This window comes from Drosophila ficusphila, unplaced genomic scaffold (assembly GCF_018152265.1).
Source record: "Drosophila ficusphila isolate 14025-0441.05 unplaced genomic scaffold, ASM1815226v1 contig_607, whole genome shotgun sequence".
Classification (NCBI taxonomy): Eukaryota; Metazoa; Arthropoda; class Insecta; order Diptera; family Drosophilidae; genus Drosophila; species Drosophila ficusphila.
In genome coordinates this window covers 1114697-1139241 of record NW_025064537.1, presented here as the reverse complement: position 1 = coordinate 1139241, position 24545 = coordinate 1114697, and the positions used below count along the sequence as shown (strand labels likewise).

The window sequence follows — 24545 nt, the reverse complement described above, 5'->3', positions numbered from 1 at the left end:
GAACCAATTTACTTCTATAAAGAACTTTATTTCATCTCCGTGATATTTCGTGCGTGAATAATTGGTTTTATTGGAGATGACTTGCTAAACAAGAAAAATCAATATTACTTATTTGAAAATAATATAAATCATTAATACATTTTCTTTGCAGCATTGATCTAATACCTTAATTACCATTTAAATGACATCGTAAGAATGTCGATCGAAGTTGGCTTAGCGGCTGACTTTAAAACTTGTCAAATAGTGTCAATATTGAAATAAATTTTAGTTGTAGTGTTTCTAAATCAGATTGTGTCGCGTACATATAATTTTATAAAAGTTCATCAATTTTCGGCTTCTTGGTGGCAAAATTATCAGTGTGTTTACTTTTCGGCCGTACCGCGTCACGTTTAATGCTTTTATCTATAAATATTAAAAATCTATTAAAAAAAAAGAATATACATAAGGTAGTTTTTCCCAGAAAACTACAAATGAAATAGCCCAGTTATCTGCTTTCGGCTACAAATTTTACAAGTGTAAAGGAGAAAAAAAAGAAATATCACAAATTCCTGCAGCAAGTGAAATAGGTGAGTGCGAGAAAGTTGCTCGAGTGTCGAGACCAAAAGCGGATATTGTAGTTGTCGTTGGAGTGAAAGGAGGAGTGAGTCCTGTGTGCGGGGTGATTTCGGTTCGACAGGGTTCTTGGGGTGCCCCCGACTCGACTGCATGACAGATTATCGCAAGGACCTGGCCGACCCTTCGTCCTTTGAGTGTTCTCAACAGTTATTGAAATTGCTGCAATTGAGTTCCGAGGGCTCGAAGCTATTTAATTGCTGCCTGCCTCCCAGATCTTGGTTCACTAGTTTTGCTTAGAGATGGCCGATCGGAGGTGAAACTAGTTTTCACTTAATTTTGATGTTAAATTAGAAACCTTAGTTTTAAACACTGAATGACAGTTGATCCCTTACCTATATTATATTTTTACTGCATTTAACCAAAAACTTTATTGCAATGCAATGAAGTAAATTTATATTTTTTTTTTTTTGGTATTTTAAACTTACAAAACTTTTCTATTGGTCTCCGCTTAAGTTAACAAAAACATTTTAAAGAAATATCACAATTGATTGTGGTTAATTTTAAAAACTCTGTACATAACGGAAGCTGATCTAATATGAGTACAATAGTTTTTCCATTTTTAAATAAAGAATCTACTTTGCGTACTTTGGATTTACAAATAATTTGTGTTATGATAATTAACCCTACTAAGAAATTGTAAATATTTGACTTTTTTATTTTTTAAAACTCTAAATTATGCTTATGCTTAAGGAATTTAAAATATATTTTTTTTTTTTTTACAGAAATTTATTCTAAATGTTGAAACGTTGTTCTGTACTACAGCATGTTATAAATTTTTGTTCGCTGCAAACTTTTAAGTCTTAATCCTTGACCAAGTTCCCGTGCTCAATCGAAGCTTTTGCCTTTGGTTCATCTCTAGTTGGGGTCAATAAGGAAGGAGGGCCGGGAGTCCTTCTTTGCCCTCAGGTGCTGTAAGCCAGCAACGAGTCCTGGACCTGAGCCAAAGCTGCTTTCTCTCAAGTGCTAACTAATTTCGTTGTTGTCCTTACCGCTTCCGCTCCACGTCCCCGGGCCCAAGGATATTCCCTGCATCCTCGAGCTTAGCCTCATTCCCAGGCTCATCCTCATCATCGGCGTCTTCCTGCAGTTTCGTTTTTGGTGTCAGCAACATTTCTTCAATTGGTTTCGTTTGCCGGCCCCGTCATGTTGTTGTCCTTTTCGGTCCGCCGTGTCCTTTCTAGAGTTTTATACGATTTTCCTCCGTTTTGTTTTTGATTTTTTTTCTTTTTTTTTTTTTTTTTTTGCCGTATTGCAATCTTTTTGGCAAACTCTTGTGTGGCGCACAGTTGTTGACTCTGTTTCGGGGCCAAGCCAATTCTTTTTTGGCCCTGGCCAAGTCATCTCTTGGCTTCTTCCTGCTTTTTATGCACTTGTGCTCCTTTTCCATTTCCTCCCCCTATTTTCAAGCACACCTTTCCCATATGATCTGGCTTCTGTTTCGCATTTTTATGGCCGGCGTCTCAGTTGTCATTTCCCACCTTGGCCAAAGTTTAGTTTCTTACGGAGAACATGTCTCATTTGGATCGTAACACTTAGTTTAATGTTTATAGTATTTGCCATGAGGAGAGTTTCGCCTTAGGTGAAATCGGAGGTTTTATAGTTGAGTTGGCAAGTTATTTTGAGAATAATAAGGACTTTAGGAGAACGCTTTTAGAGATATTTGGCATATGCAACTCAGTGAAAGGGGAAAGGTGCCTGTGCAAAAGATACTGTAAAAAAATGATAAAGTTTGGAGCACACGTAGAATTTTTGCATGTTAAAAGGTACAGAAAAATGGCAAAAAAAAAAAATGGTAAAAAAAAATATAAATTTACATTCTTATTTAAAACGTCTCCCCATGACAAAATTAAAAGGCTACTTCGTCTCAAAATGTATCGTGTGAAGTTTTTAAGGTTAAATATGCGATTGTCAATATTTAATGCTTTTTAGAAGTATTCCATTTATTTCATTTAAACAGGTCATACACTGGAAAAAAGAAACTAAAAATATTGAGAATAAAACCAGTTTCAAGAGATATTTTGTATATAACACTTTTTTCTTTGCTCTAATAGTTTTAGTGTGCAATATTTTATGTGTACATATTCGACAAGAAAAACCGAATCTATTTACATTTTGATCAGTTATGATAACTTTAAATTCAAAAACTTCTATGATTTCGAATTTAAAGTATAACAGCTGGTGTATAAAAGCTTTTGCCGCGAAGCTTTTCGCTTAGCACTTATTGTCGAAAGTTTTTTCAAGATCAGCTGTTGTCTATGCGGCGCATGTGGTTTCTTTCGGGGTGAATGGCAAACAGAACAGCTGATCGCAGCGTGGCAGAGCGTAAAAGTGAAAAACTCTCTTAGTTTTATCGGAATCGCAGCCGTTTTCCCCGTTTTCTGCACACGAAAGTGATGTTGTTTCGCTGCGGGCAATGTTTATAAACTGAAAAAGAGTGGAAAAAAGCGTTGATTTGCATAAACCTTCAATAAGTGAGTTTATATTAAGTCTGTGCACTCCATAAACTCAGTTAACACAAATATTTTGTAGATAAACCGGCTGAAAATAAGTAAACAAAAGGCGTCTACTTGGTTACCATTGAGAACCGATCTTCGTTTACCCTGCAAACCTGAAAAGTTGCATGATTGATGGGTTTTGCCAAAAGTGCAAAAACTCTGGCTGTTTGTTATTTAAGAAACAGATTCCGCAGCTCCAATTTAATTTCCAGAGAAATAACTCCAACTTACGGTTCATTCTTGTCCAGATTTTATAATAATTCCCTTGTCAATATGGAAAAAGTGTACTTCAGAAATGAAAGTGATAGCAAAGATCTGGATATAGTGTTTCGATTTGAAAACACTACTTTAAACATAAGCCGGGAATTTAATTTCCGTCGTCAAATGGATGAACCCATCGAAGCTATATTGTCCCGGATTCAGAGCAATATCCAAAACAGACTTGCGAAGTCAAAGAAAAAGAAATCTGACAAATCAACTGTTGAGATAAATGTTAAGCTTTATGGCGACAATTTCGAAGGAAACTTTAATGGAATGACATTCGCTGAACTCTTTGCCAAAAATATTTCTGGTCTCAAGCTGCAGGTGATGGATAACATCTACGAAATGGTGTACAATCCACCGTGGGTTTCATCCCTTAAACTTCCCTCGTGCATTTTGGCAGGATTCGTGGTTTACCCGACCAACGTTAAAGTTCAATTCGGAGAACAAAAGCACAGCAAAGGAGTTTGGTACAAGGCGAAAAAACCCACCGACACCGAATGGGAACTTTGCGGAGAAGGCTTTCAATATTTCGTCACGCCGAAGGATATTGGATACCATTTGAAATTGATTGTAACCCCAAGAAACGAACACGGATTGGATGGTCCTGTGGTGGAAAAGGTATCCCTTACTCCTGTGCAGGATTCACCGGGAGTTTGCCCTTTTCAAATTCGTCAAAAATATACTCCAAGTTATTTGACAAACCCCAATGAAATGCGAGTGATATCCTACAATCTATTGGCGGATTTATATGCCAGTAGTGACTACGCCGGGTCAACATTATTCTCATACTGCCCAGCCAAATATCTTCAAATCGACTACAGAAAGCCACTCTTTATAAACGAGATAATAGGCTATAACTCAGATATTATCTGCCTGCAAGAAGTGGATCAACGTATTTTTGATTTTGATTTGAAGGAAATTCTAGAGCAACCTCCTTATAATTTTCACGGCATTTTAGCTCCGAAAGGAAAATGTGCAGAGGGAGTTGCGATTTTCTTTCGAACTTCTCGCTTTGAATTACTGGATTCCCAAGTTCTGCATTTAGGATCTAGTATCCCTGAACTTCCTGTTTTTGAGAGCCTCTGGAATAAGATCAAAGTGAATACTCAGTTAGCACAACGAATTTGTGATCGTTCCACAACTCTGCAAACATGTTTGTTAAAAATCAAGGGAACCGACAATTACGTTCTTGTGGCCAACACGCATTTATATTTCCACCCGGATGCAGATCACATTCGACTCTTGCAAATGGGTTTTTCTATACTCTTTGTTGAGGAATTAATAAGTAAAGCTGTAAAGGACTTCAATATCAGCAGCCCCCAAAATATTGGACTGGTGTTTTGCGGCGATTTTAACAGCGTTCCCGAATGTGGAATCTACAAGTTGATGACCGAGCAATTGGCGGAAAAGAATCTGGAAGACTGGCGCAGCAATTCCGAAGAAGCCGTTTCCAATGTGGAGCTCACTCAGCCCTTTAAAATGGGATCAGCATATGGTGCACCGGAGTTCACACATTACACCACTCTGTTTTCGGGATGTTTGGACTACATTTTCTACCAAAACGATCGATTCGAGCTATTGAAGACTGTTCCCCTGCCAACAGAGGAGCAGTTGAAGGAAAATACTGCCATTCCATCTGCAGTTTTTCCATCAGATCACGTGGCTCTTGTGGCTGATCTTAAATTTAAGTCCGTTGCCTCCTGAATAAGTTATTGAAATGCAATTGATTCTTGAATCATTACTAAGGCTTAAATTAAATAATTGTAGTTCGAAGAAAGCTTTATAATTTTTTGTTTTGAGTATATATATCAATAAATTTGTTGCATTTATTCTTGGAGGATGTTTTTAAAACTTGTATCCCCTTCTTAAATGCATGCTTTTGCCATCTATGGCGTGTAAAAGATATTTGTTCAATTTAAGCAAAAGAAAAAACTGAGAATGTGTAGGAAAAACAAACCGAATAAAAAACCAAGTGAAGTGACAACAAATTGAGTAAATCCCTGAGTGGCTTAGCTCGCTTGCAAGCTGCTGCCTTTCCTGGCTTCTGCTCCTGTTTTCCGGCTGATTGCAGGACGCAGAGCAATTAACGTGAAAATTCGCCAAGGAAAAACCTTGCGACGCGGAGGCGGCAACAACAACAACAGCAGGAGAAAGCTTAAAAGAAATCCGAGAGCGGAGAGAGCGGACAAAAATATCCCAAGCCAACTGAAGTGATTTTCGCACTAATTAACTGCACTTAGTTGACACATACCAATCTATTCACACCACACCCACACACCCATACACACACACACCACTCCCTCCACAACGTTGTCGTTTGCCATAATCAGAGCCAGTGCAGCATTTTAATTGGTTTCCACACAGTGCTGCCAATATAAAGTCCCACATGTGCAATCGGAATTTTCCACAGAAATTATTAGAAAGCAAATGAAATGTGTCTCGGTGTGCGATACATTCATGGTTCAAATAATAGTTCATAAATATTAAGTTCTCTTTATTTCAAGCTTAATGCTATTTAAAACCATAATATCTAGTTTGAAATGAAATAAAATAAACAGTTGAAAATACATGTTTAATAAGCCTATTTGAATTTGGAATACTTTTACTGCCTAACCAATCATCAAGGTTATTTTAAAAATTAAATTTCCCATGATCAACCTCTATATTATACATCAAATAGTAACATTGTGGTTTTAAATACCTAGTGTTATTAATTTTCCCATAACTGTACGAGTTCGTGTGGCGTTGTGTGAGCCCTGCAACTCTATAATTACGTGGGACCGTGTTGACAACTAACTCCTTGCAATACAGGATATCGCAGGAGAGGGCCAGGGAAGCTCGGCTTTCAATTCACAGTTTGGTTTGCTTTAGCTCCTCATTTTCCTCCGCATATGCGGCATATTGTTATTGCACATCAAAGCAAGTTCGCCTGATTTAGTTCTGATTTTTCCGTGGTAGCATGTGCATGCAGAATTCAAAGGAACTTAATGAGTTGTGGATGCTTCTATATAAATTCTTTAATATAATTTCTTATTTATTATGATTTTGCCATTTACTTAGCTTAACCAAATTGGTTTTTCATAGTAAGCCATATTTATGCCCAGAAGTAATCCCAAATTTATTCGAAAATACATATTTGTGTATGTAAGTTATTAAGCCTCGTGACTTCATAAAAAAATGCCAGAAAATTACCTCCGACCAGGGGTCAGTCGCCAGGACATTTTATTTACTTTGTTGATTAAGCTAAAATAGCATAACAGCGGGGAAGAGAGAGAGAGATCAGCCAAGTGGCAAAGTTACGAGGCAACTGCCAAGGACAAAGCTCTGCACAAAAAACTGCCGAAAATAAAAAGCGACGAAGAAAAGCAAACGGCAGCATACGGAAATGCCAAGAGCGTGGATTACATTAACGCAGTATTTTCATAGACGAGGGTGTTGTGGGAAGTGGGGAAACCTAAGGGTGGCCTGAGGTGGTGGGGTTCTGGCTTTTCGGGGGAGGAAAGGGGGGTGGGAGTTGGCAAATTAAACGCCCACTTAATCTCGGCCGGGTCAACTTGTGACACGAAACTCATTTGGTGGGGAAGGTGACCAGAAATGCTGAGTGGTCAAATAATGCACAGCAAAATTGGAGATTTAAATTCAAAATTCTTAACTTTTTGAGGATTTAAAAATAATAAATAAATTTACATTTAAACTTAAATAAGTATATTTAAATTTAAATAAATAAATCTAAATTATAAATTTAAATATTTTTGAAATTCCTTGAAAATTTTTAAAACAATTATTTTTTTTTCATTTTTTTTTTTTCGTGATAACCTAACTACATACTTCATTTGTAATACTTTATACATATAACACCCTTTTACAAATTAAATTTAAAATATATAATTTTTTATACCGAATAATATCTTGGGGAAATATAATAATAATAAATTCCATCGGTAATTTATTTTATGAATTATATATATTTTGAATCAAAATCTAAAATTCGTGACAAATAATAATAGCGAGAATAATATGGACTTTTTTAAATTTTTGCTGTTTTTTTTTTCAATTCATGCTTTATGCATTTTTACAACTTAATGCAATTTGGCATTTACGCAAAAGGGAGTGGCCACCGTGTCGTTAAAATTCGTAGGGTTTCTTGGACTTTGAGGGGGCATAATGTTGGTGTACTGTTTGGCAAGTTCAGGGACACCGCCAGGGGACAGTGTCAAGATCAAGTCTGCGTCCCCACTCATTCATTCACCACCTCCCCAGAGGTCTAGTCGGTTTCAATTAATTTCACGGCGAAGGGCGACTGGCTGGGGAAACTAAAGAAAAACTGTTTTCCAGGCACTCTTGTGTCAAAAAGTTGTCGTCGCGACATTTCTACTGCGTCTCGCCTGCGTTTTTCTCTGCCCAGCTTCCTACCCAGATTTCCCCACCTTTTTCCAGCCATTCCTAGTCCTTGGACTGTTTTTATTTTATTTTCTTTCCTCGAGTGCAGGAAATGCGTACTTCCTGTTTGTTGTCTCTGCAAGCTTTGCCATATTTGCGTGCTCGTTCCTGTCTCCTTCTTGCCATTTCCCCGCCGCTTTTCCATCTTCCCCCGGGATTTTCTCTTTATCTCTGTGTGAGTCTGAGGGACAATGAATGCACTTGGACCTCGTCTCCGTCTGCGATTCTGCTTTTCCTACGACTGCGTTAGGGGTCACCCCGTAAACTTTTCCTTCCTACTGACGCATAATTTTACATGTTGTCGTTCTTGCTTACTTGGGATACCCTTTAATTAATAATTTAAAGGGTATTTTTTATTTGATAATACAAAAATTAATGAAATTCGCTTAAGCTCTAACTGAAATATAAGTGTTAGATAATAAGAATATCAAGAATTTACTTAGCATATAAGTAAGTACAAAAATTAAACTATTTTTGTGCAGCACAAACTTATATTGTTTAATATTTATATTGGAAACACCAACTTTTGTAGTAAAGATAACTCAAATAATGCTTACACATTTTACTTGTAACTTACAACTTGTTTTGTAACTGAAACCCAATTATTGTGTTATATATACATTTTTATTTTAATTTTTATTTTAAGAACTCACCGGGTATCCTGAAATCGAGTAAGCCTCTTTTGGTCTTATTTTCTTTGGGGATGCATGGGCCAGGAAATGTCTGAGCTCAATGCACTGCCCGTTCCGCTGGTTTTGTTAAAAACTTGCTACCATTTATCTGTTTTGTGTATGTGGAGACGGTTCATCCTTCAGCTGTTTCCCCTATTCAATGTCCTTGTTCCCCCAGTGTGGCAGATTCATCCGCTTACTCTTCTTCCCACAGGGTGCGTTGATATTTTTTGTGAAAGGCCTTTTGCAACCATTTTTCCGGCAGCAGCTTATTGGAGTGGATGGGCTGGCTCAAAAAAAAAAAAAAGGGAGAAGAAGGAAAAGGTCTCTTGCAATTCACTTCCTTTTTGTCGCATTAAAAAATACACCTGGGCTTCAGAGCTAGTTATTTTCCATTTAAACCTTTTACTGGTCATCATCCTTTTCGTACATCAAAGCTAAGTTTCAAGTTGAAATGTAATTACTTAAAGCATTTTTTTTGCAACTTTTATAAGGAAAAAATTTCTAATGTCAACTTTTCATTACCAAATCAACTTGCCAGGTTGGTTATGATGGGTTGATGTTGTCACAGGTCAGTCATATGAATGGAGACTAAGTTTGTGAGTCCATGGAAGTTGGGTGTTCTGAAAAGGAGGGGAATGTCCTGCCTGGTGGACGTTTGACTGTCCCTGTGTATAAACATGTATATGAGAAGGCTCTTTGTTGACCTCCTCCCACTGCCTTTTCTCCATTGGAAGGTTGGGTGGGGGGACAGTCCCTTCATAGAGACAACGACACATTTTGGACACACTCCAAACAACAAGAACAGCACTACGAGCAACAAGCAGCGACCACAAACGCAAAGTTCTTCGCGTCAACTTAATGGAGTTCTGCAAAATGCCGCCCAAATAAAAGAAGAAATATTAGAACAGACACGACTCTATAAATACCCTCTAAGCAATAGATATTTAAAAACTTAAAAAAAACTTAAAAACTCTTAAGCTACGTGTACAAATAAATAAATTATTAAGTCAAATGGCATGTATGAAATATGTTACTTTCATTTAAAAAGAGCCTTTTTTTAACCAATCTCATACGTGCCCTAAAAGTTTTTACTGTTCTATTAAATTATAATATGTAAAAGACGTAACATTATGTTTTTTTAAATATAAATCCAAAGTAAAATTTATATAAATTAGCGCAAGCAGAAAAATTAAACTGATACTTCTTTTAAAAATATATAAAGCAAACTAACTTATTTATTAAAACCCTGGTTCAAAAAGATATTTTGTAAGAGCTGGTTATGTGGGGATAATGGGTTAATAGAAACCAATTTAAAATTTGTATATTTGTAAACAAAATGTAAGGGAATCTTTAGTGTATTTATCACGTACATTAAGGTATTAATAGAGTCATCCTCTGAACCAGAAAAGTTTATTGGCCGATGAAAGGGCATTGGAGAGCAAAAGAGCCAAAGGTTTTCACCGCAAGGTTCCAAGTGCTTTGTTCCTGTTGTTCCTTACATGGATTTCCAGGACCCATCTCCTTCGGCATCCCCTTCCTTCCCATCGCGACCAGCACTTCGGGAGCTTACCACATGTGCACTTTGTAATCTGTCGGCGTTATTGCATTGTGTGGTCGCTCCTCGGAGTGGGCGGTATGCGATGTCACCTAGACTTTTGAGTGCATTTTCCTGCGGTCGCCCTTTGCAGTTGGTCAAGAAGTTTATTGGGTTCTCAAGGAGCTCCGCCATTCGAAATTTGATCCTTTTATGGGGCTGCGTTTGCTAGTATCCGCTCTGATCCAGTTAATTGATTCGTTCTTTGTGTTTTAGGTGAGTGTGGTTTTGAAAATTGAACGTATTACTGAGTTGATAAAAACCAATTTGAAATTTGTATATTTGAAAATAAAATGTGGCGGAATCTTTAAAATAAGGAACAAAGCACTAATTATAAATAGTGGAATTTTAAATATTTTTGTATAATCATTGTTAATAAAACAACATTTTAAAAACATTTTAAATTGGGCTACTATATCAACAATTTATATCGATAAATCTCCATTTGCGAATCAGTTTTGTCTGTTGAGTTACTTAAATCGTTTGTACACAAATTCATTTTAAGACATATCTTGCGTCACCAATACTTAGTGTTTATTAAATTTGTTGCTCAACATAATATCAATATTTTAGCTCTGGCAGACCGCAGCAACCACAAAGGAATTTCCACTCTCTGTGTCATGCGATCTGGTTCTGCCTCCCATTTTTCTGGCTCACCTTAACAAGAGCCTCATAATCGCATCAGGAATTTTCTTGTTAAGCGACGGAGGGAAAAAAGTAACAGAAAACAACGAAATTTTCGCAACTTTAGCGGGCGTCGCGTCGCCGCAGAAAAAGTCAACTGAGCGGGGAAATGTGAGGGGGGGGCGGAGGGTATGGAGTCCTTTGTGGACAGGGCTTGAGGTCCTTTGCCTTTCCCCTTATCCGCCGCTCGGGTAGAATATACAAACAAGCAAAAGTTTGTAAACAAAAATTCTGTTAAAGGGCAGACTCTCCCGTTAGGAGAGGTGGAAAATCGGAGGTCTGGGGCTTTTGGGTTAGAGGTTTTCCTACGGGTTAAAGCGGGGAGCCGGGAAAGTTTTTACATCATGATGCGGCGATGATATGGCTGGGGGAGTGTGACTGAGAGGGATGCTATGGCCGCTGTTCTCCCACCTCGGATTTCCCAGCCCCAGCCAAACCCCTCCCACCTGATTACCCCCGCTTTCCCCCTCCCCTCCCCTCCCATTATTATTGTAGTTTTTGTTGCGTATTTATTGTCGTCTAGGTTCAACATCGCCACATTCAGTTCCCATTCGCATTGTTGTTGCTGATGATGCTGGAAACATTCCATTTAAACTCGAACTTGCCCCATTCATGGCTTTTCGTAGCGTAATTATACCCTTATGGAGGGTATTATGGCATTTTGTATATTTTATATTAATTGCTTGCCTAACTAAATAATTCCATTTTCATTATAAAAGTATTTTTCTAAAACAACTGCAGGATTTTAATAAAATATATTTTCACCATTTTTTCAATTCAATTAAAAGTTCGTTTTATAGTAACACATTTTGAGAGTATTTGCAAAGGGTTTGCCGTTAAACCAAGGTTTTCCTCCTTTTTTCCCTGGGATTTCTGTTGCTTTTCCGCGGTTAAAGTTGCCGGCATTTGTTCTTCGGCTGGCCACACAGTTCGTTGTCAACATTTGTGGTTGTTGTCGTTGTTTGTTGTTATCCTTGTTGTGTGTCCATCAGTTGGTTAGTCGGTTGCTGCTTGCGGTTGAGATTACCTAAAGGATCTGAATTAATAGGTGGACTCTTACCTCCTCTAGAGATTTCTTTGTGAATAATAAACTATTTTTGAGTTCATTTTTAGACTAATTTGGCGTTAATTATAGTATATTGTCTTATATCAGGAGACTAGCCTAATCTAAAATAAAAATAATTATATGTAGGTTAGATTTTTTGAATAACCCTTAAAAACAAAATTTTATGTGTTTATTTAAAAAATATTTTTTATATAAGTGTAATCTTTATTAATAAGCACCTAATAATTAATAATTGTTGAAGGATTCGTATTTTTTTTGTTTACATTTTTGTTTTGGTTTATTTTAGACCAAGTTTTTTTCCTTACCCGTTTCAGAACTAAAATTTCCTGTTTACCGTTAATAAGAAAGGCGCATGCGCGCTCTTTTGCTTGGGTGATTATTCTCTTTGAAACAATTGGAAAATTCCCATCAGCTTGGTTTAAAAAATGGTTTTTAAAATATTTTTATGATAAATAAAACTACATTTGCTTTTTTTTTTATTAAAAAATAAAAATTAATCAAACTATGGCAGTCTCATGATACTTTTCTTAAGATGTTGCCGGATTATAAGCAATTTTTCAACTTACCCTTACTTTGCCTATTGTAGAGGTTTTCATTCATCATTTCTAAAGTCTGCCAATCCTTGGGTCCATTTAAGGCTAGGCTAACAGGTTGCTATGATGGCAACATGTGGAAGAGACGACGAATCGTATAGCCGAAGTCAAAGGAAAGCGAGAGAGAATTTCCCGGAGAACATAAATTCATCCAATCTGGTTTTTAGTACACAACGTTTGCCGCCTGTAAACAGAGAGCCAATTCCTGCAGGACCTTAGCCAAAGGACTCTGCTTGTGTGTGCGAAATTCAATTTGACAATTTGCCGACTCCTTTGCCGAAGCGAAAGCAGTATTTAGTATAAATCGTGCTTTCAAACGGTGCGGATGTCCTGATCAGCGGCGTTATCCTTCGTCGTTCGTCCTCGTCGATTGTCGTTGTCGTTAACCGTCGTCGTTGTTTGGTACCGTTATCGCGTCCGGACGCTTTCAGCGAGTGTGCCCTTTTAAGTAGGCAACACTTTTTGTAAAACTCACATTTAACTCTGCAATTAACCCAAAAGAATCACCACGGAGGCCGGTCTCCTTTAATTATTTATGTTCGGCCTTTGCCCTCTGATTCGGTTAAGTGTACAATTAGTTGCGCCGTTGAAAATTCAATCAGTCAAAGTGGAAAAGAAATCCATATGAAAAAGAGAAGTGCGTCTGTGGGTGAAATAAAAAAGGGACAGGCTCAAATGATAACAGTCGTAATCAAAGGCTTTCGGTTGGCCTTTGTCCTTTGTTGATTTTGCGGTGAAATCGTTTTTTATTGTGCAGCTTAAAGTTGTTTCTGTAAATTACAGTGCAACACCAAAGTAAGGAAAATAATATTACATAAAACATCTTTAACTTTTCAAAATATTTAACATTGCGTGGTTAGATGGATTGTGTGTGAACATTTTATGAATGTCGGGAAGAAAGGCATTTACTTGCAACCTATATTCTTGTTATTAAAATATGGGAAATAAATGAATTGTAGGCTACAAAATGACTTTCTATGTTAAAAAAAATATTTCTTTATTCAAACACTATTCGAAAAATTATAATTTTAAAACAAACTTAAAGATAAATTAGCTTAAAAGTATAATATGGCTTAAATCAAGCGTTAAAGTTTCATCGCTCAGATGCATTTAGCTGATTGCTACTGTAACTGTCTGCTGTGTGTCAACGTGTTAAATGCAAATGAGTTTTGTCTGTGGCAAGTTTCCCTCTCGCCTTTTTTGACTGTTAAGCTTTATCAATGGGCAACAACAATTACACATTGTTACGTCTTCAGATTGTGTCCTTCTCGCTCTCCCTGCCTAAGAATATGTATGTGTGTGTGTGTGTGTGTGTTTGCATACCGGAAATGCAAAACTTCAACAACAGCAATGGCAGCTGCCTTACTCCTTTCTTAACCCTCGTTTTCCAACTCCCCCACTTTTTCCCACACTCGCATTTCTGCGATGTGTTTGCGCGTCTGTTTTGCAATTGCAATTTCCATTTCCGTTACAGTGGTTGCTAGGCTATAGAAAATTCAAAAGAATAACAGAAAGGTAATAATCCTAGCAGTAAGATTTTGAAATGCACTTCGGCTATGATAAAAACCAAGTGTTTCATCCTCTAACGAAAAATCAAGGAAAGTTATATACGAATTTTTTATTCTGGAGATGTTTTCTATTATTTGGTTCGACTTCACTTAAGAATTATATACATTTTTATATTGATACCGAACTTTTAAGAAATACTTCTTTAAAAATGAATTTTTTTTGAACTGTTATATTGTTAAATTTAAACTCAGAATCTGATGACTTTCACATTACCTTTAAAAAAATTAGCCAATATTAGCTTTAAAATTTAATTTTGCATTTCTTGACTCTGTACAACAACAGCTGAGTCACTATAAATTTTTAATTTAATTCTTCCTTGTAAATCTGCTCCTGCCTCAATTACATTACAGTGTTCGCTGCCTTTGTTAAATGTAGAGGAAGCATTGTTGTTGTTGTGGCAGTCATTTTTAAGTGCTTTCGGCCGCCGCCATTTTGTGTGTTTGTGTAAATATTTAATTGATTTTTAATATGCGCAATGCATATTTGATAAGTGTTTTGATTTCTTCGGGGTAGCAGCTGGCGGCTCTTGCCTGAGAAAAACAAAAATATGAGGAGTGTGCGATGGTGGCGAAGTGGAACCTCGATTCGTTTTTATTGTCTGTGCATAATTTGTGAGTGTTTTTGTTATCTTGCTGGTCCAGATTCAGGCAATTTAATAACAAATTTGAAAATGATTTCGGCTGAGAAAAAGATGTGAAAATTATTTTTGGTTTAAAGTTGATTTTTAGCTTGATATTTAGTATATTAAGTGCTAAGTGTTATTAATATGCCTAACAGACTAGATAAATTTAAATTCAAATAAATTGTTTACAATTTTCCGTCTTTTTGTGCAAAACAGTTTGAAGTATTTAATCGTTTAACTTTAAAATTCAAAACAAAGTAGAAAATTTTCGATTTTAATTGCCAAAATCGGCCACACAACCGACAGCGAAAAATGAAATTAAATATTGTACAAAAGTTTTATTCCAATTTTGCACACAAAAATACGGTTCGAGTGCGTTTAAAAATGTATTGCATAAATGTTAGACCGCAAAATGAAATTGCCAATCGCTGCCCGCAAGCGGGGAAACAAACAACACCAGAAATCAACAAAAATGGAAATTCGTCGCAAATCACGTGCCGACGCGGTCGCCTAGCGGAAATAAACGCGAGTGCGTTTTCTTGCTGGCGTTTTTTCACGCGTCGTCTTTTGACAGCAAAGGACCGTGAGAATTGGGGAAAACGCAAGGAGATAAAATGGAAGACCGGAGAAAGGAAACGGGCTTTTAATTGAAAAACGTGAGGGGAGATTAAAAAACATTCCTGGCTGTCCATGCCTTGCTATCTGTTGTCCTTAAACATTTTAGAAAAAAATTGCATTTTGCATTTTATTTTGCTATGTTGGTTTTTTAAATGTGTAAATGTTAGCTCTTGTGCTATGCGTTTTGACCTGAGGCTAAAAATGGCCAAACAGTATTTGCATAAAGTTGTCAGGCATTTGATTTATAGCATTTAATTAAATCCTTGACATCTGGGGTTGATTTCTTATTCTAAGGGAATGGGATAAGTGGAATGAATGAGGATTGCTAGGCAGGAAATGTACTTGTAGATCAGTTTTTTTAGACTTTAAAAGTTATTTAAAACTGAATGCCATACTGTTTACTTGTATATTTATTTCTTTAAAGTGTGATAATTTAAAACCATAAAGTATAAACAATGGTCCCAATTTACTGTGTTTAAAGATATATCTTCGGTTTATCTCTACTTAAGAATCCCGTTTCCCCCGTATTTTCACCCCAAAATGTATTTCGCTATTCTAAAACCTGAGTTATGAGTGTCATTTATATTCCGAATGGAGCATCCCCTACCATCGGAATTCCTGCTAAGCTCAAGCTGCAAAGTTCCTCGGCAGTTCAGTGACCTCCCTTCAATGCTTTTTCCGAATAAAATCTCCCCCACAACAAATAACGAAATTCTTTGTGAAACTCTTGTTTACAAAAGAGCGAGACAAACCACAAGTTTCAACTTACATTTGCCCATAATTATGCAATTACGTAACCATTTAAATAGAACATCGGACGAATTCAAAGTGAAATGAAATACGCAGACGGAAAAGCGGAAAAGGGGAAATGAGCGAGGGAGACAGACTGCCTTTGACGTGACTTGACTGTTGCGTTGCCAGTCTGCGGTTTCACTGGCGAGAGGGAGAGGGACGAACGCTGCCAGACTGACTCCATCTCCCTCCCACAAGGACCTAAGCGTCCTGCGGATCTAATTTGTATTAGTGTGCGTTGGAAGCCCCGCATACATTCAAAATGAAAATCCAACAAAAAGGGAAAAGAGCTTAAAAACTCAATAATCAGCTTCAGACATAAACACAAAAGGGAACCCAACTGAGCTGTCAATATTAATTCTGCTTTAATATTTTGACTAGAAAAAGTTAGGAAAGTTAGAAAATATAAATGTGAATGTAGAGAAAAATTTCTATAAATATAAATGCACAGCCTTCAATATACCAGTCTATAAAAACTGATAATAAAATAAATTAAAATAGTTCTTGTAAAGGTTTTATATCAAACAAAAGTAAAGCTTCTTAATATATTTATTTAATAAAAAGTTTTTGAAATAATGCAAACTATCATAAACATGCTAGCTAGAGAGAACGCATCTTTAAAATTGCATTGAGCATAATTTAATCCACTCGTTCGTTCAGTCATTTGGATTCCTTTTCAATCGGTTTTTTTCTTTCGCGTCCCTCCAACAGTCAATCAATCTGTCCTGTTTCATCTGCTGCCCTTTTTCCCTTTCCCCCGTTTCACTTTTGTCCCTTTCTCGTCCTTGCCATGTTGAAGTATCTGTTTAGTAGTGCGCTTAACTTCACTTCCGTTTCCGCTTTGAGCGGCTTCCGTTGAGCGTTATTATCTAACTAACTAGTGGCACTCGTGCGCGTAACGTTCTTTATGTGAAAGGCCCCATCCCGCCGCTTGTATCTATGTATCTTTGTATCTGTATATCTGTGTATCTGTGTTGCTGTATCTGAATAGCCGGCTCGTCGTATCCTCGCATCTGGTCTGCGGATCGCAAGTCTCTGCCAGCCACTCTCGGCGACGTCAGTGTTTGAAAAATTTAATTACAAACTCTCTGAGGCATTATTAGAGAGATAACAGGATAATAACGATGGGCAAGGACGTCCTCGGTCGGCAGCTGTGCTCCACTTTTTTTCTGGTCCCTTGCTTCCTTGGTTCCTGCTTCCTTGCCTCCTTGCTTCCTTGCTCTTTCCTTCGCCATCCTTTGTAGGCCGCCTTCTCGTCATCTTTTTCAGCATGGAAATTTTGTTTACTTTTCCTTCCGTCTGCCTTTCAATTAGTTGTTGAGACTAGACTGCACGTGACAAGCCTTTGCTCTTTTATTCCGTCAAACCGAACGACACGGATTTTCATTATCCACACAAACTTTAATTAAAGACCCTGCCTTTATTTTATTATAGTTTTTTATTGCCAGATGCATTAATTATGAGTTTAAATGCGAAAAATATGCCACTGGTTGTGGGTAATCGAAAGTATGCGATTAATTGGCAATCATATTTCAATTAATTGCTTATCAAAAAAAATTTCAACACCAAAACCAATTTATAAATATTGAATGGTATGTGTATGCAAGGTATGTGGAAATTTATATTTGTAATAACTTAAAGCAGAAAGTTAGGAATACTGATCCGAAGTGATATCTTCCTTATTTTCTCTATAAATACAGAGTTAATCGAAAGTTGTTGACCCTAATTTGATATTAATTAAATTATAAAAATGTAATAGCAATAATAATTTGAAAAATTAAGCATTTGATTCCACACTTGTTAAGCTAACATAAATGCGTATACTTAATATGTTGGTCTGCATTAAGTATACGCACAGTGAAACCTTTAATCCTTCGGCAACAATTTAACGATTTATTGGGAATCGCCGTATGAAAGTAGGACACGTTTAATGTTCAGCCCTTTTTTGTAAACCTTGTTTTATTCTTCACTAATTGCCCCCGTGTTGTGCTGTAAAAAAACAAAACAAAAATATTGTTTTCTATAAAAATGAATTCGCTTGTAAATATTTTGTTTTGTTTTACCACCAATAATTGAATCGAAAGCGAAAGGCAGAGGGAATTCATTTCAATTTATAGTTAATTAATAAACGGCAATCGATGAATAACCGTTCACTCGATGCAAACGGAAGAATTTTTATTCAACTTTTATGCATTCGAGGCTAAGCCTGTAAATTGTTTAACAATAAGCCAAGAAAAAACATTCGGTTGTAACAGCTGCCGAAACGCTGCATTCAGGTTAAGCTCTTGTTATAAAAATGAGAATAAAATAACTGCATTACGACTCTGGTACAGAAATATTTTTTCCCGCGATTTCTGTGCGATTGCCAATCGATTTAAAACGAATGTTTTTACACATGGAGTTGCAATAAATATAAACCTCTTAAAATTACACCTCTTCCTCCGAACCTGCCGTCTAATTACCTTTTTAAGCCAAACAAATCTAGGTTGTCAAGCCGAAATAAAAACGGAAGTGGATCTATCTTGACTTAAAAAACAATATGTAAAAAAAGGTAAACCAACGAAAACAAAAAGGCGGCAAGAAAAGCCATACACAAGACGTTAAACAAAGTAAAAGAGAAAGGAAAACAAAATGAGAAAAAGGCGAGGCTTTCGCCTACTAATTGTTTAAGTATTAGCTAAACTCGCTGGCATTAAGTCATCAGCGGGGGTAAAAGAACGAAATTTAATTAAAAAAGTTATTTCGGAGCGAACTTAAAAATTCATTTTGAAATTGTTTTGCCAGCCAATGGAAAATCATTTTGTGTACTACTGTGGCAACTGTTTGACCAGCTGGCGAAAATTAATGGGGAAAGCGGCAACTGGCCCGAAACTGTATATGTAAACAGGCTATATAGCTGGATCCGACAGTAAACAAATTAGCTCCAGTTCGCAGGCATAAAGGAAATGTATTGAATATATGCCAACGTCAGCTGACGCCTCAACAATAACAACAAAAACAAAGGACTCGCAATACCCGACCGCAATGCAAAGCATAAAAAATGCAGTGAAAATTGCCAGTAAATTGTGCAACATCTGAGCCAAATAAATAACGGTAGCAATGTGGCTTAAATCGGAGCGAAACTGATGGTGGAATTGAGTATCCAGAAAATGGTATACTTTATACCTTATGAAATTTTGTTGCTTATTAAAAAGTTTTCTTAATTGGAATGGTTTCAAGTAACATCCTACAACTGACAGCTAAACATAAATGTTTAAAAACTAACAATGACCAATGTGATCCCTAAAACCATTTAAAGTACCATTTATTTATATCCCTATATTATATATTATAAAAAACATCTAGTTACCCTCTCTAAAACCATTTTGAGCCCAATATTTTTTTTAGAGGCATTAACATAATCTTTATGGCCTCTACTCACATTCCTTCCCCTTTTTATGTGTGTGTGCGGCCAATTAAACCCGCCCATATAAATAAAAATAAACAATTTCTGCAAACAAAAAGCGAGCGGAGAAAGGAGCTCACAAAATTTGAACATAAAATGAGCAATTTCCATGAAAATGTTAAGAAAAATGTGGCAAACATTTATTGTTGGACAAAAAAAAGGAGAATGAAGAGCATATGGAGCATAATTTAGAGGAGGAAAAAAGGGACAGAGAGAGACATCATTTAAGTGCCGCCTTTTGTTATGCAGAGAAAAAAAAATTGCGTAAAATATATATTTCCTTGTTGGCTCCCCAACTCCATTTTCGGCACTCGGAAACAGGAGTAAACACATGTCTGCTGAAGCGCGCATCAAATAACAGAGAGGACTCAGGACTCAGGACGCAGGACTCGAAACAAACACACTCGCAAAAGGCCACTAAAATATTATATCTAATAAACCAAAAAGAAGTCTTGGGGCGAGGAACGAGATGAGAAACACATAAAAGAGAGAACAATAACAAAAGACATCAATCATAAGTCAGTGGGAACACGTCTCCATAATCATTCTCCCCCAGCTTTTGTTTGTATATGTATATTTCTAGAGAAGCAGTGAAAAATTGTTCGCAGCCGAATGGCCATTGACATTGAAGTTTGTTTGTGTTTTCGCCCCAGGAACATCTTTTTCCACCTCCGAGTCTTCAATCTCGGCTTGTTTCACTGGCGGCATATGTTCATTAAATTTATTAAATTACGGGCACACGCACGCTACACGCTACTAGAGTATAAATATATATACTATATATGTGTGGACCTACTCCATATGGTCATGGCAGATGTTCAGACATTGAGAGCATTTAATAAAGACATGAGCCATGAGGACACATGGCGAAAGCTGTTGCTAAAGATGTGCGCTAATTGGGCTGGCAGAAAATTGGGTGGACAAATTGCCTCCAACTAAACTTATTGAATAAGAAGGGAGAAAGAGCAACAACAGCGACATCTTGTTAAAAGTAAAAAATCTAAAAAAAAAAAAAAGTTTTAATGATGTTGGATATAGCATATTTCTTGGTACGAAAAACCACGAGGTTCAAAACATTTTCCAATGTCTTTAAATGACAGAAAAAATCTGTAAACAGGCGTCATAATACTGTTTTAATTTAAATCACATCCAGAAAAACTAAATCCTTTTAAAACTATAAAAATTCCCAATTCCAAGTCTGCAAGATCTAACCCCCAAAAACTTATGATGCTGTAAACTGAAATGACCTCAAAAAATTATTAAAAAGAGTTGGCAAGCCATGCAACTCCCGCCCCACCACTTAATTGTTAATATTTGCGAAATAAATGCCGTGATGGCCATAAAGTCAAATCTGAACGTAAAAACAACGACAGAAATCTAATCTCTGTCTCTGTCTGACGGTTGTGGGAGGCATAAAAATGTCCTTGACATAAAGATGTTAGCACGGCCTCTCGCCTTCGTCCCTTTGCACTCCTATCTCTCCTCCGGCAGGAGACTTTATTAAGACATTTTACGCTGAACTTTATATATATATCTATACATACATATATCTGTATATAAAAGTAGAGAAGCAACAACGAGTCGCGTCGACTGGCGGCAATAAAGCCGAGCCAAAACGCAGCTGAGTTTCATGCAGAAATTGTGAGATTTATGACGGGGTACAGCACTTCCACCCACTTGCCACCCCAACCAACCACCCATGGTTTTTCCATAAAAGTGCCAGCGAGCGGAAAAGTCAGGAGGAGAGTGGTGGAGGGGAAATAGCAAGCGACAAGGTGACTGCCGCAAGTGCGGTTTAACTGCCAAGCCAGATCCCAGGATTCCAGCATCCCAGGATCCAGTCCCCGTAACCAGAGCAAACAAAAAACATTTGCCGACTTTTGGGCGTCTGGCGCGGTACAACGTCGGCTGCTGTTTGTGCCAGGCCGTAATTGGGCCAAGTTCCCAGGGCTTCCAGTATTCACTTAAATTTTTGCAGCTGAAATTGTTTCAATTTGAATGCGAAAAGTGAAAGGCCCTCTGCAATCGATTCTACTCCACAAAACCAAAATAGGAGAACCCATTATTTACCAGTACATCCAAGTGATTAAAAGGCGCTTTCAATGCAGCTTTCTAGTTATAACTTTTGCTGTGTTTAGCAATCTGTTCAAATTAAATTTGTTAAAACGCACCGTAGGTTTTAGATAGTTAATTAACCATTAAAATATATTTTTAAAATAAATTGACAAAGTATGTAACAGCTTTGCAAACATTTTAATACTTTCTAAACAATTTCCTCTATCAAAAATGTATAGAATTTTGAAGTACAAAACATAAATATCCCTTCAGCGTGTTGTTTTTAAATCGACTTTTTTTCTCCTCCCCGAAATTGTTTTCACGCCAAACAGCAAAAATGGTAAAAAATGTCTGCTAACCAAACAAACGTTCGCCACTTCCGTCGATGTCGAAATGAGTATTTCTCATATATATATTTATATATGTGAAAACGAATATGTACAGAATATTCTACCATAAATTAAATTCATTTGGTAAAATGCATAAAACATAAATCAAGCCAGAGAGAGAAGGGAAGCCTAAACAATGGCTGTCTGTCTGTCAAATGCACTCAGCGCTCGACGCCGACGAAAATTTAAATGGTCAAAAATATATAGGAAATTAATAAAATATTTAAAATGCTGGTATACACGAGAAAAACAAAACAACAGCACAATGCAATTTCAGCCAACAATTATAAGCATATTAAACTATTAGGATTTGCATTAGTGTGTGTAAGTGGGCGTGTGTGTACTGTGTGCGTGTGTATTGGCTACTGTTGTTGTGGGGGTTAAAAATCTGGCGCAACTTTATTATGTAGGCGCAAAATTTGCATATCAAAGCTGCTAATAGAGAGACACGGACAGGACAAACAAATGAGTGTGTGTAAATACACACACACACGCACACACGCACACAAACGCAGATTTACAGGGAATGTGTGTGTGTGTTCGAGTTCATTGTAATGCGTCCTGGCCTGTGCGTGTGTCTGTGTCATAAATGCGTTATTTATGAGCCATATTAACAAGCGACAAACGACGGCGACGTCGGCAACGACAACATAACTCATACGCACTGTGTTCTCGAGCACATTTATTGTATTCAATTATTGATGTAGTTCAGTTTAGCAAGAGGAGATTGGCCCGGCTTTAATCTGCCGCCTGTGATAAAATATATTTATATTTGGCAGATAACTATTAAAGTCTTTGAGCTGAAAGCGGCCTCATGAAATATTCATGAAAATAAATAGAAAATTAAAATTTAATGCTAAACGAACGGTGTGCATGAAATCACTGAAACTTACATTGCTTATTAATTATTAAGCTCACCCTGGGGACTTTAAATTAAATCAGAAAAATAATTTAACATGTGAATCTGCTTTTAGAAACGATTTAGTTATGTTTCTCAAGTTACAAAAGGATGAGCTTAAAAATAGTTCTCTTAAATAAAAAGATTTCTTCTTTTATTAGAATTCCTTTAATCTTTACATATAAAGGTTAAACAATTTTCTCCCTTTTAAATCACCGTTAAATCTTTAAATTAAATTTCGTTTCTGCAAAACAAGAACCCGTAAAAACAAATCTGCACAATTTATCAAACTTAATTCAATTTTACGATTTTGCAGTGGAGAGAAGAACCCTTTTTTATGATACCTGTTAAACAAACAGAAAAATGGAAAATTGCTGATAATATTTCTGTTTGCCGACAGACACAAAGGTGAATCGCAGATAGAGAGATACCTTCAGACGGAAAGGGAAGGTCCAGTGACTGGTCAAAGTCACAGGACACCTGCAGATTGTGGGTAAAACAAAGCACAACCCTTTTTGATAAGCGTGCGACGGGCTGACACAAGGAAACAAACAAAAATAGGAAAAAGGAAAAGTGCCACGCAGGCAAAAGGGATTTCAACTGGTTTTCCCTTGCTCTTTTTGCTGATTTCAGCCACATTGTCTATTACACACGAATTAACATGAAGCCCCAAAATAAACAAACTTCGGAGCGGGAAAGCCCTACCCAAAGCTATATAGCTATATAGCCTATTCAATCCGTATCTGTATCTGCTGCATCCACTCCACGAATATCCTCCACAACGTGTCAACAGCTTTGTGTGTTCCCTGCCCCCACTTCTCACCCCTCTCAATATCTTCGATCCTGTTTTTATACCCTTGCAGAGCAAAAGGGTATTATAATTTCAGTCAGAAGTTTGCAACGCAGTGAAGGAGACACCTCAGACCCCATAAAGTATATATATTCTTGATCAGCATCACCATCTGAATCCAAATCCGACTGTACGTCTGTCCGTCTGTCCGTCTGTCCTCCTGTCGGTTTCTATGTAAACTAGTCTCTCAGTTTTAAAGCTATCTGGCTGAAACTTTCCCAAAAGTTGTCTAGTTGTTGCACGCAGTATATAGGTCGGAACGAGCTGGATCGGCCGACTATATCGGATAGCTCCCATACGAGAGAATAAAATTAAAAATTCTTACTCCGTTGTTTTTGATCAGATCGACTGGATTCCTTCCAGATGGCGTTTTCTAACCACTATTGAATTTCGGATTAAATTTTATCAAAATCGGATAACTCTATCATATAGCTGCCATAGGAGAGATCAGAAAATATATATATAAATAATGGAAAAAAATTATAACGTCGTTGTTTTTAATCCCGCGAGCATGATTTTTGGAACATCAGGCTTTTCTAATACTCTTAAATCGAGAAAAAAATTTCATTAAAATCGGAGTAATATATCATATAGCTGCCATAGGAAAGATCGAAAAATCTATATAGAAATAACGGAAATAAAATTATTACCTCGATGTTTTTCATCAGACAATCATGATTTTTGGAATATAGAGTTTTCTTATGAGTCTTGAGTTACAAATTAAATTTTATCAAAATCGGACGACTATATCATATAGCTGTCATATGAACAATATGGAAAATTAATAGAAAAATCGTCATAGATTAGATGCTGTTTAGCCTTTTTGTATTTTGTTAGACATATTTAATGACTGCAAGGGTATATAAGCTTCGGCCTGCCGAA

The 24545-nt window shown here is 36.8% G+C and overlaps 2 protein-coding genes across 4 annotated transcripts in view; both read left to right on the top strand.

The window, feature by feature from the left end:
* The first annotated feature begins 248 nt into the window (after window positions 1–248).
* LOC108094498 (CUGBP Elav-like family member 2) overlaps window positions 249–24545 on the top strand; it is a 121353-nt gene continuing 97056 nt past the window's right edge. For 2 of the 3 annotated variants that reach the window (XR_001771553.2, XR_001771554.2), the window contains exon 1: window positions 249–566. The gene's annotated coding sequence lies outside the window, so the exon portion shown is untranslated. Of the gene's footprint in view, window positions 567–12914; window positions 13221–24545 lie in introns of those variants that run through there. The other variant, XM_017195098.2, reaches the window with a different exon arrangement.
* LOC108094499 (2',5'-phosphodiesterase 12) lies at window positions 2763–5748 on the top strand. Its single transcript, XM_017195101.2, has 2 exons — window positions 2763–3086; window positions 3145–5748. Exon 2 carries the CDS (start codon window positions 3243–3245, stop codon window positions 5076–5078), a length of 1836 nt encoding a protein of 611 aa, XP_017050590.2. The 5' UTR covers window positions 2763–3086; window positions 3145–3242; the 3' UTR covers window positions 5079–5748.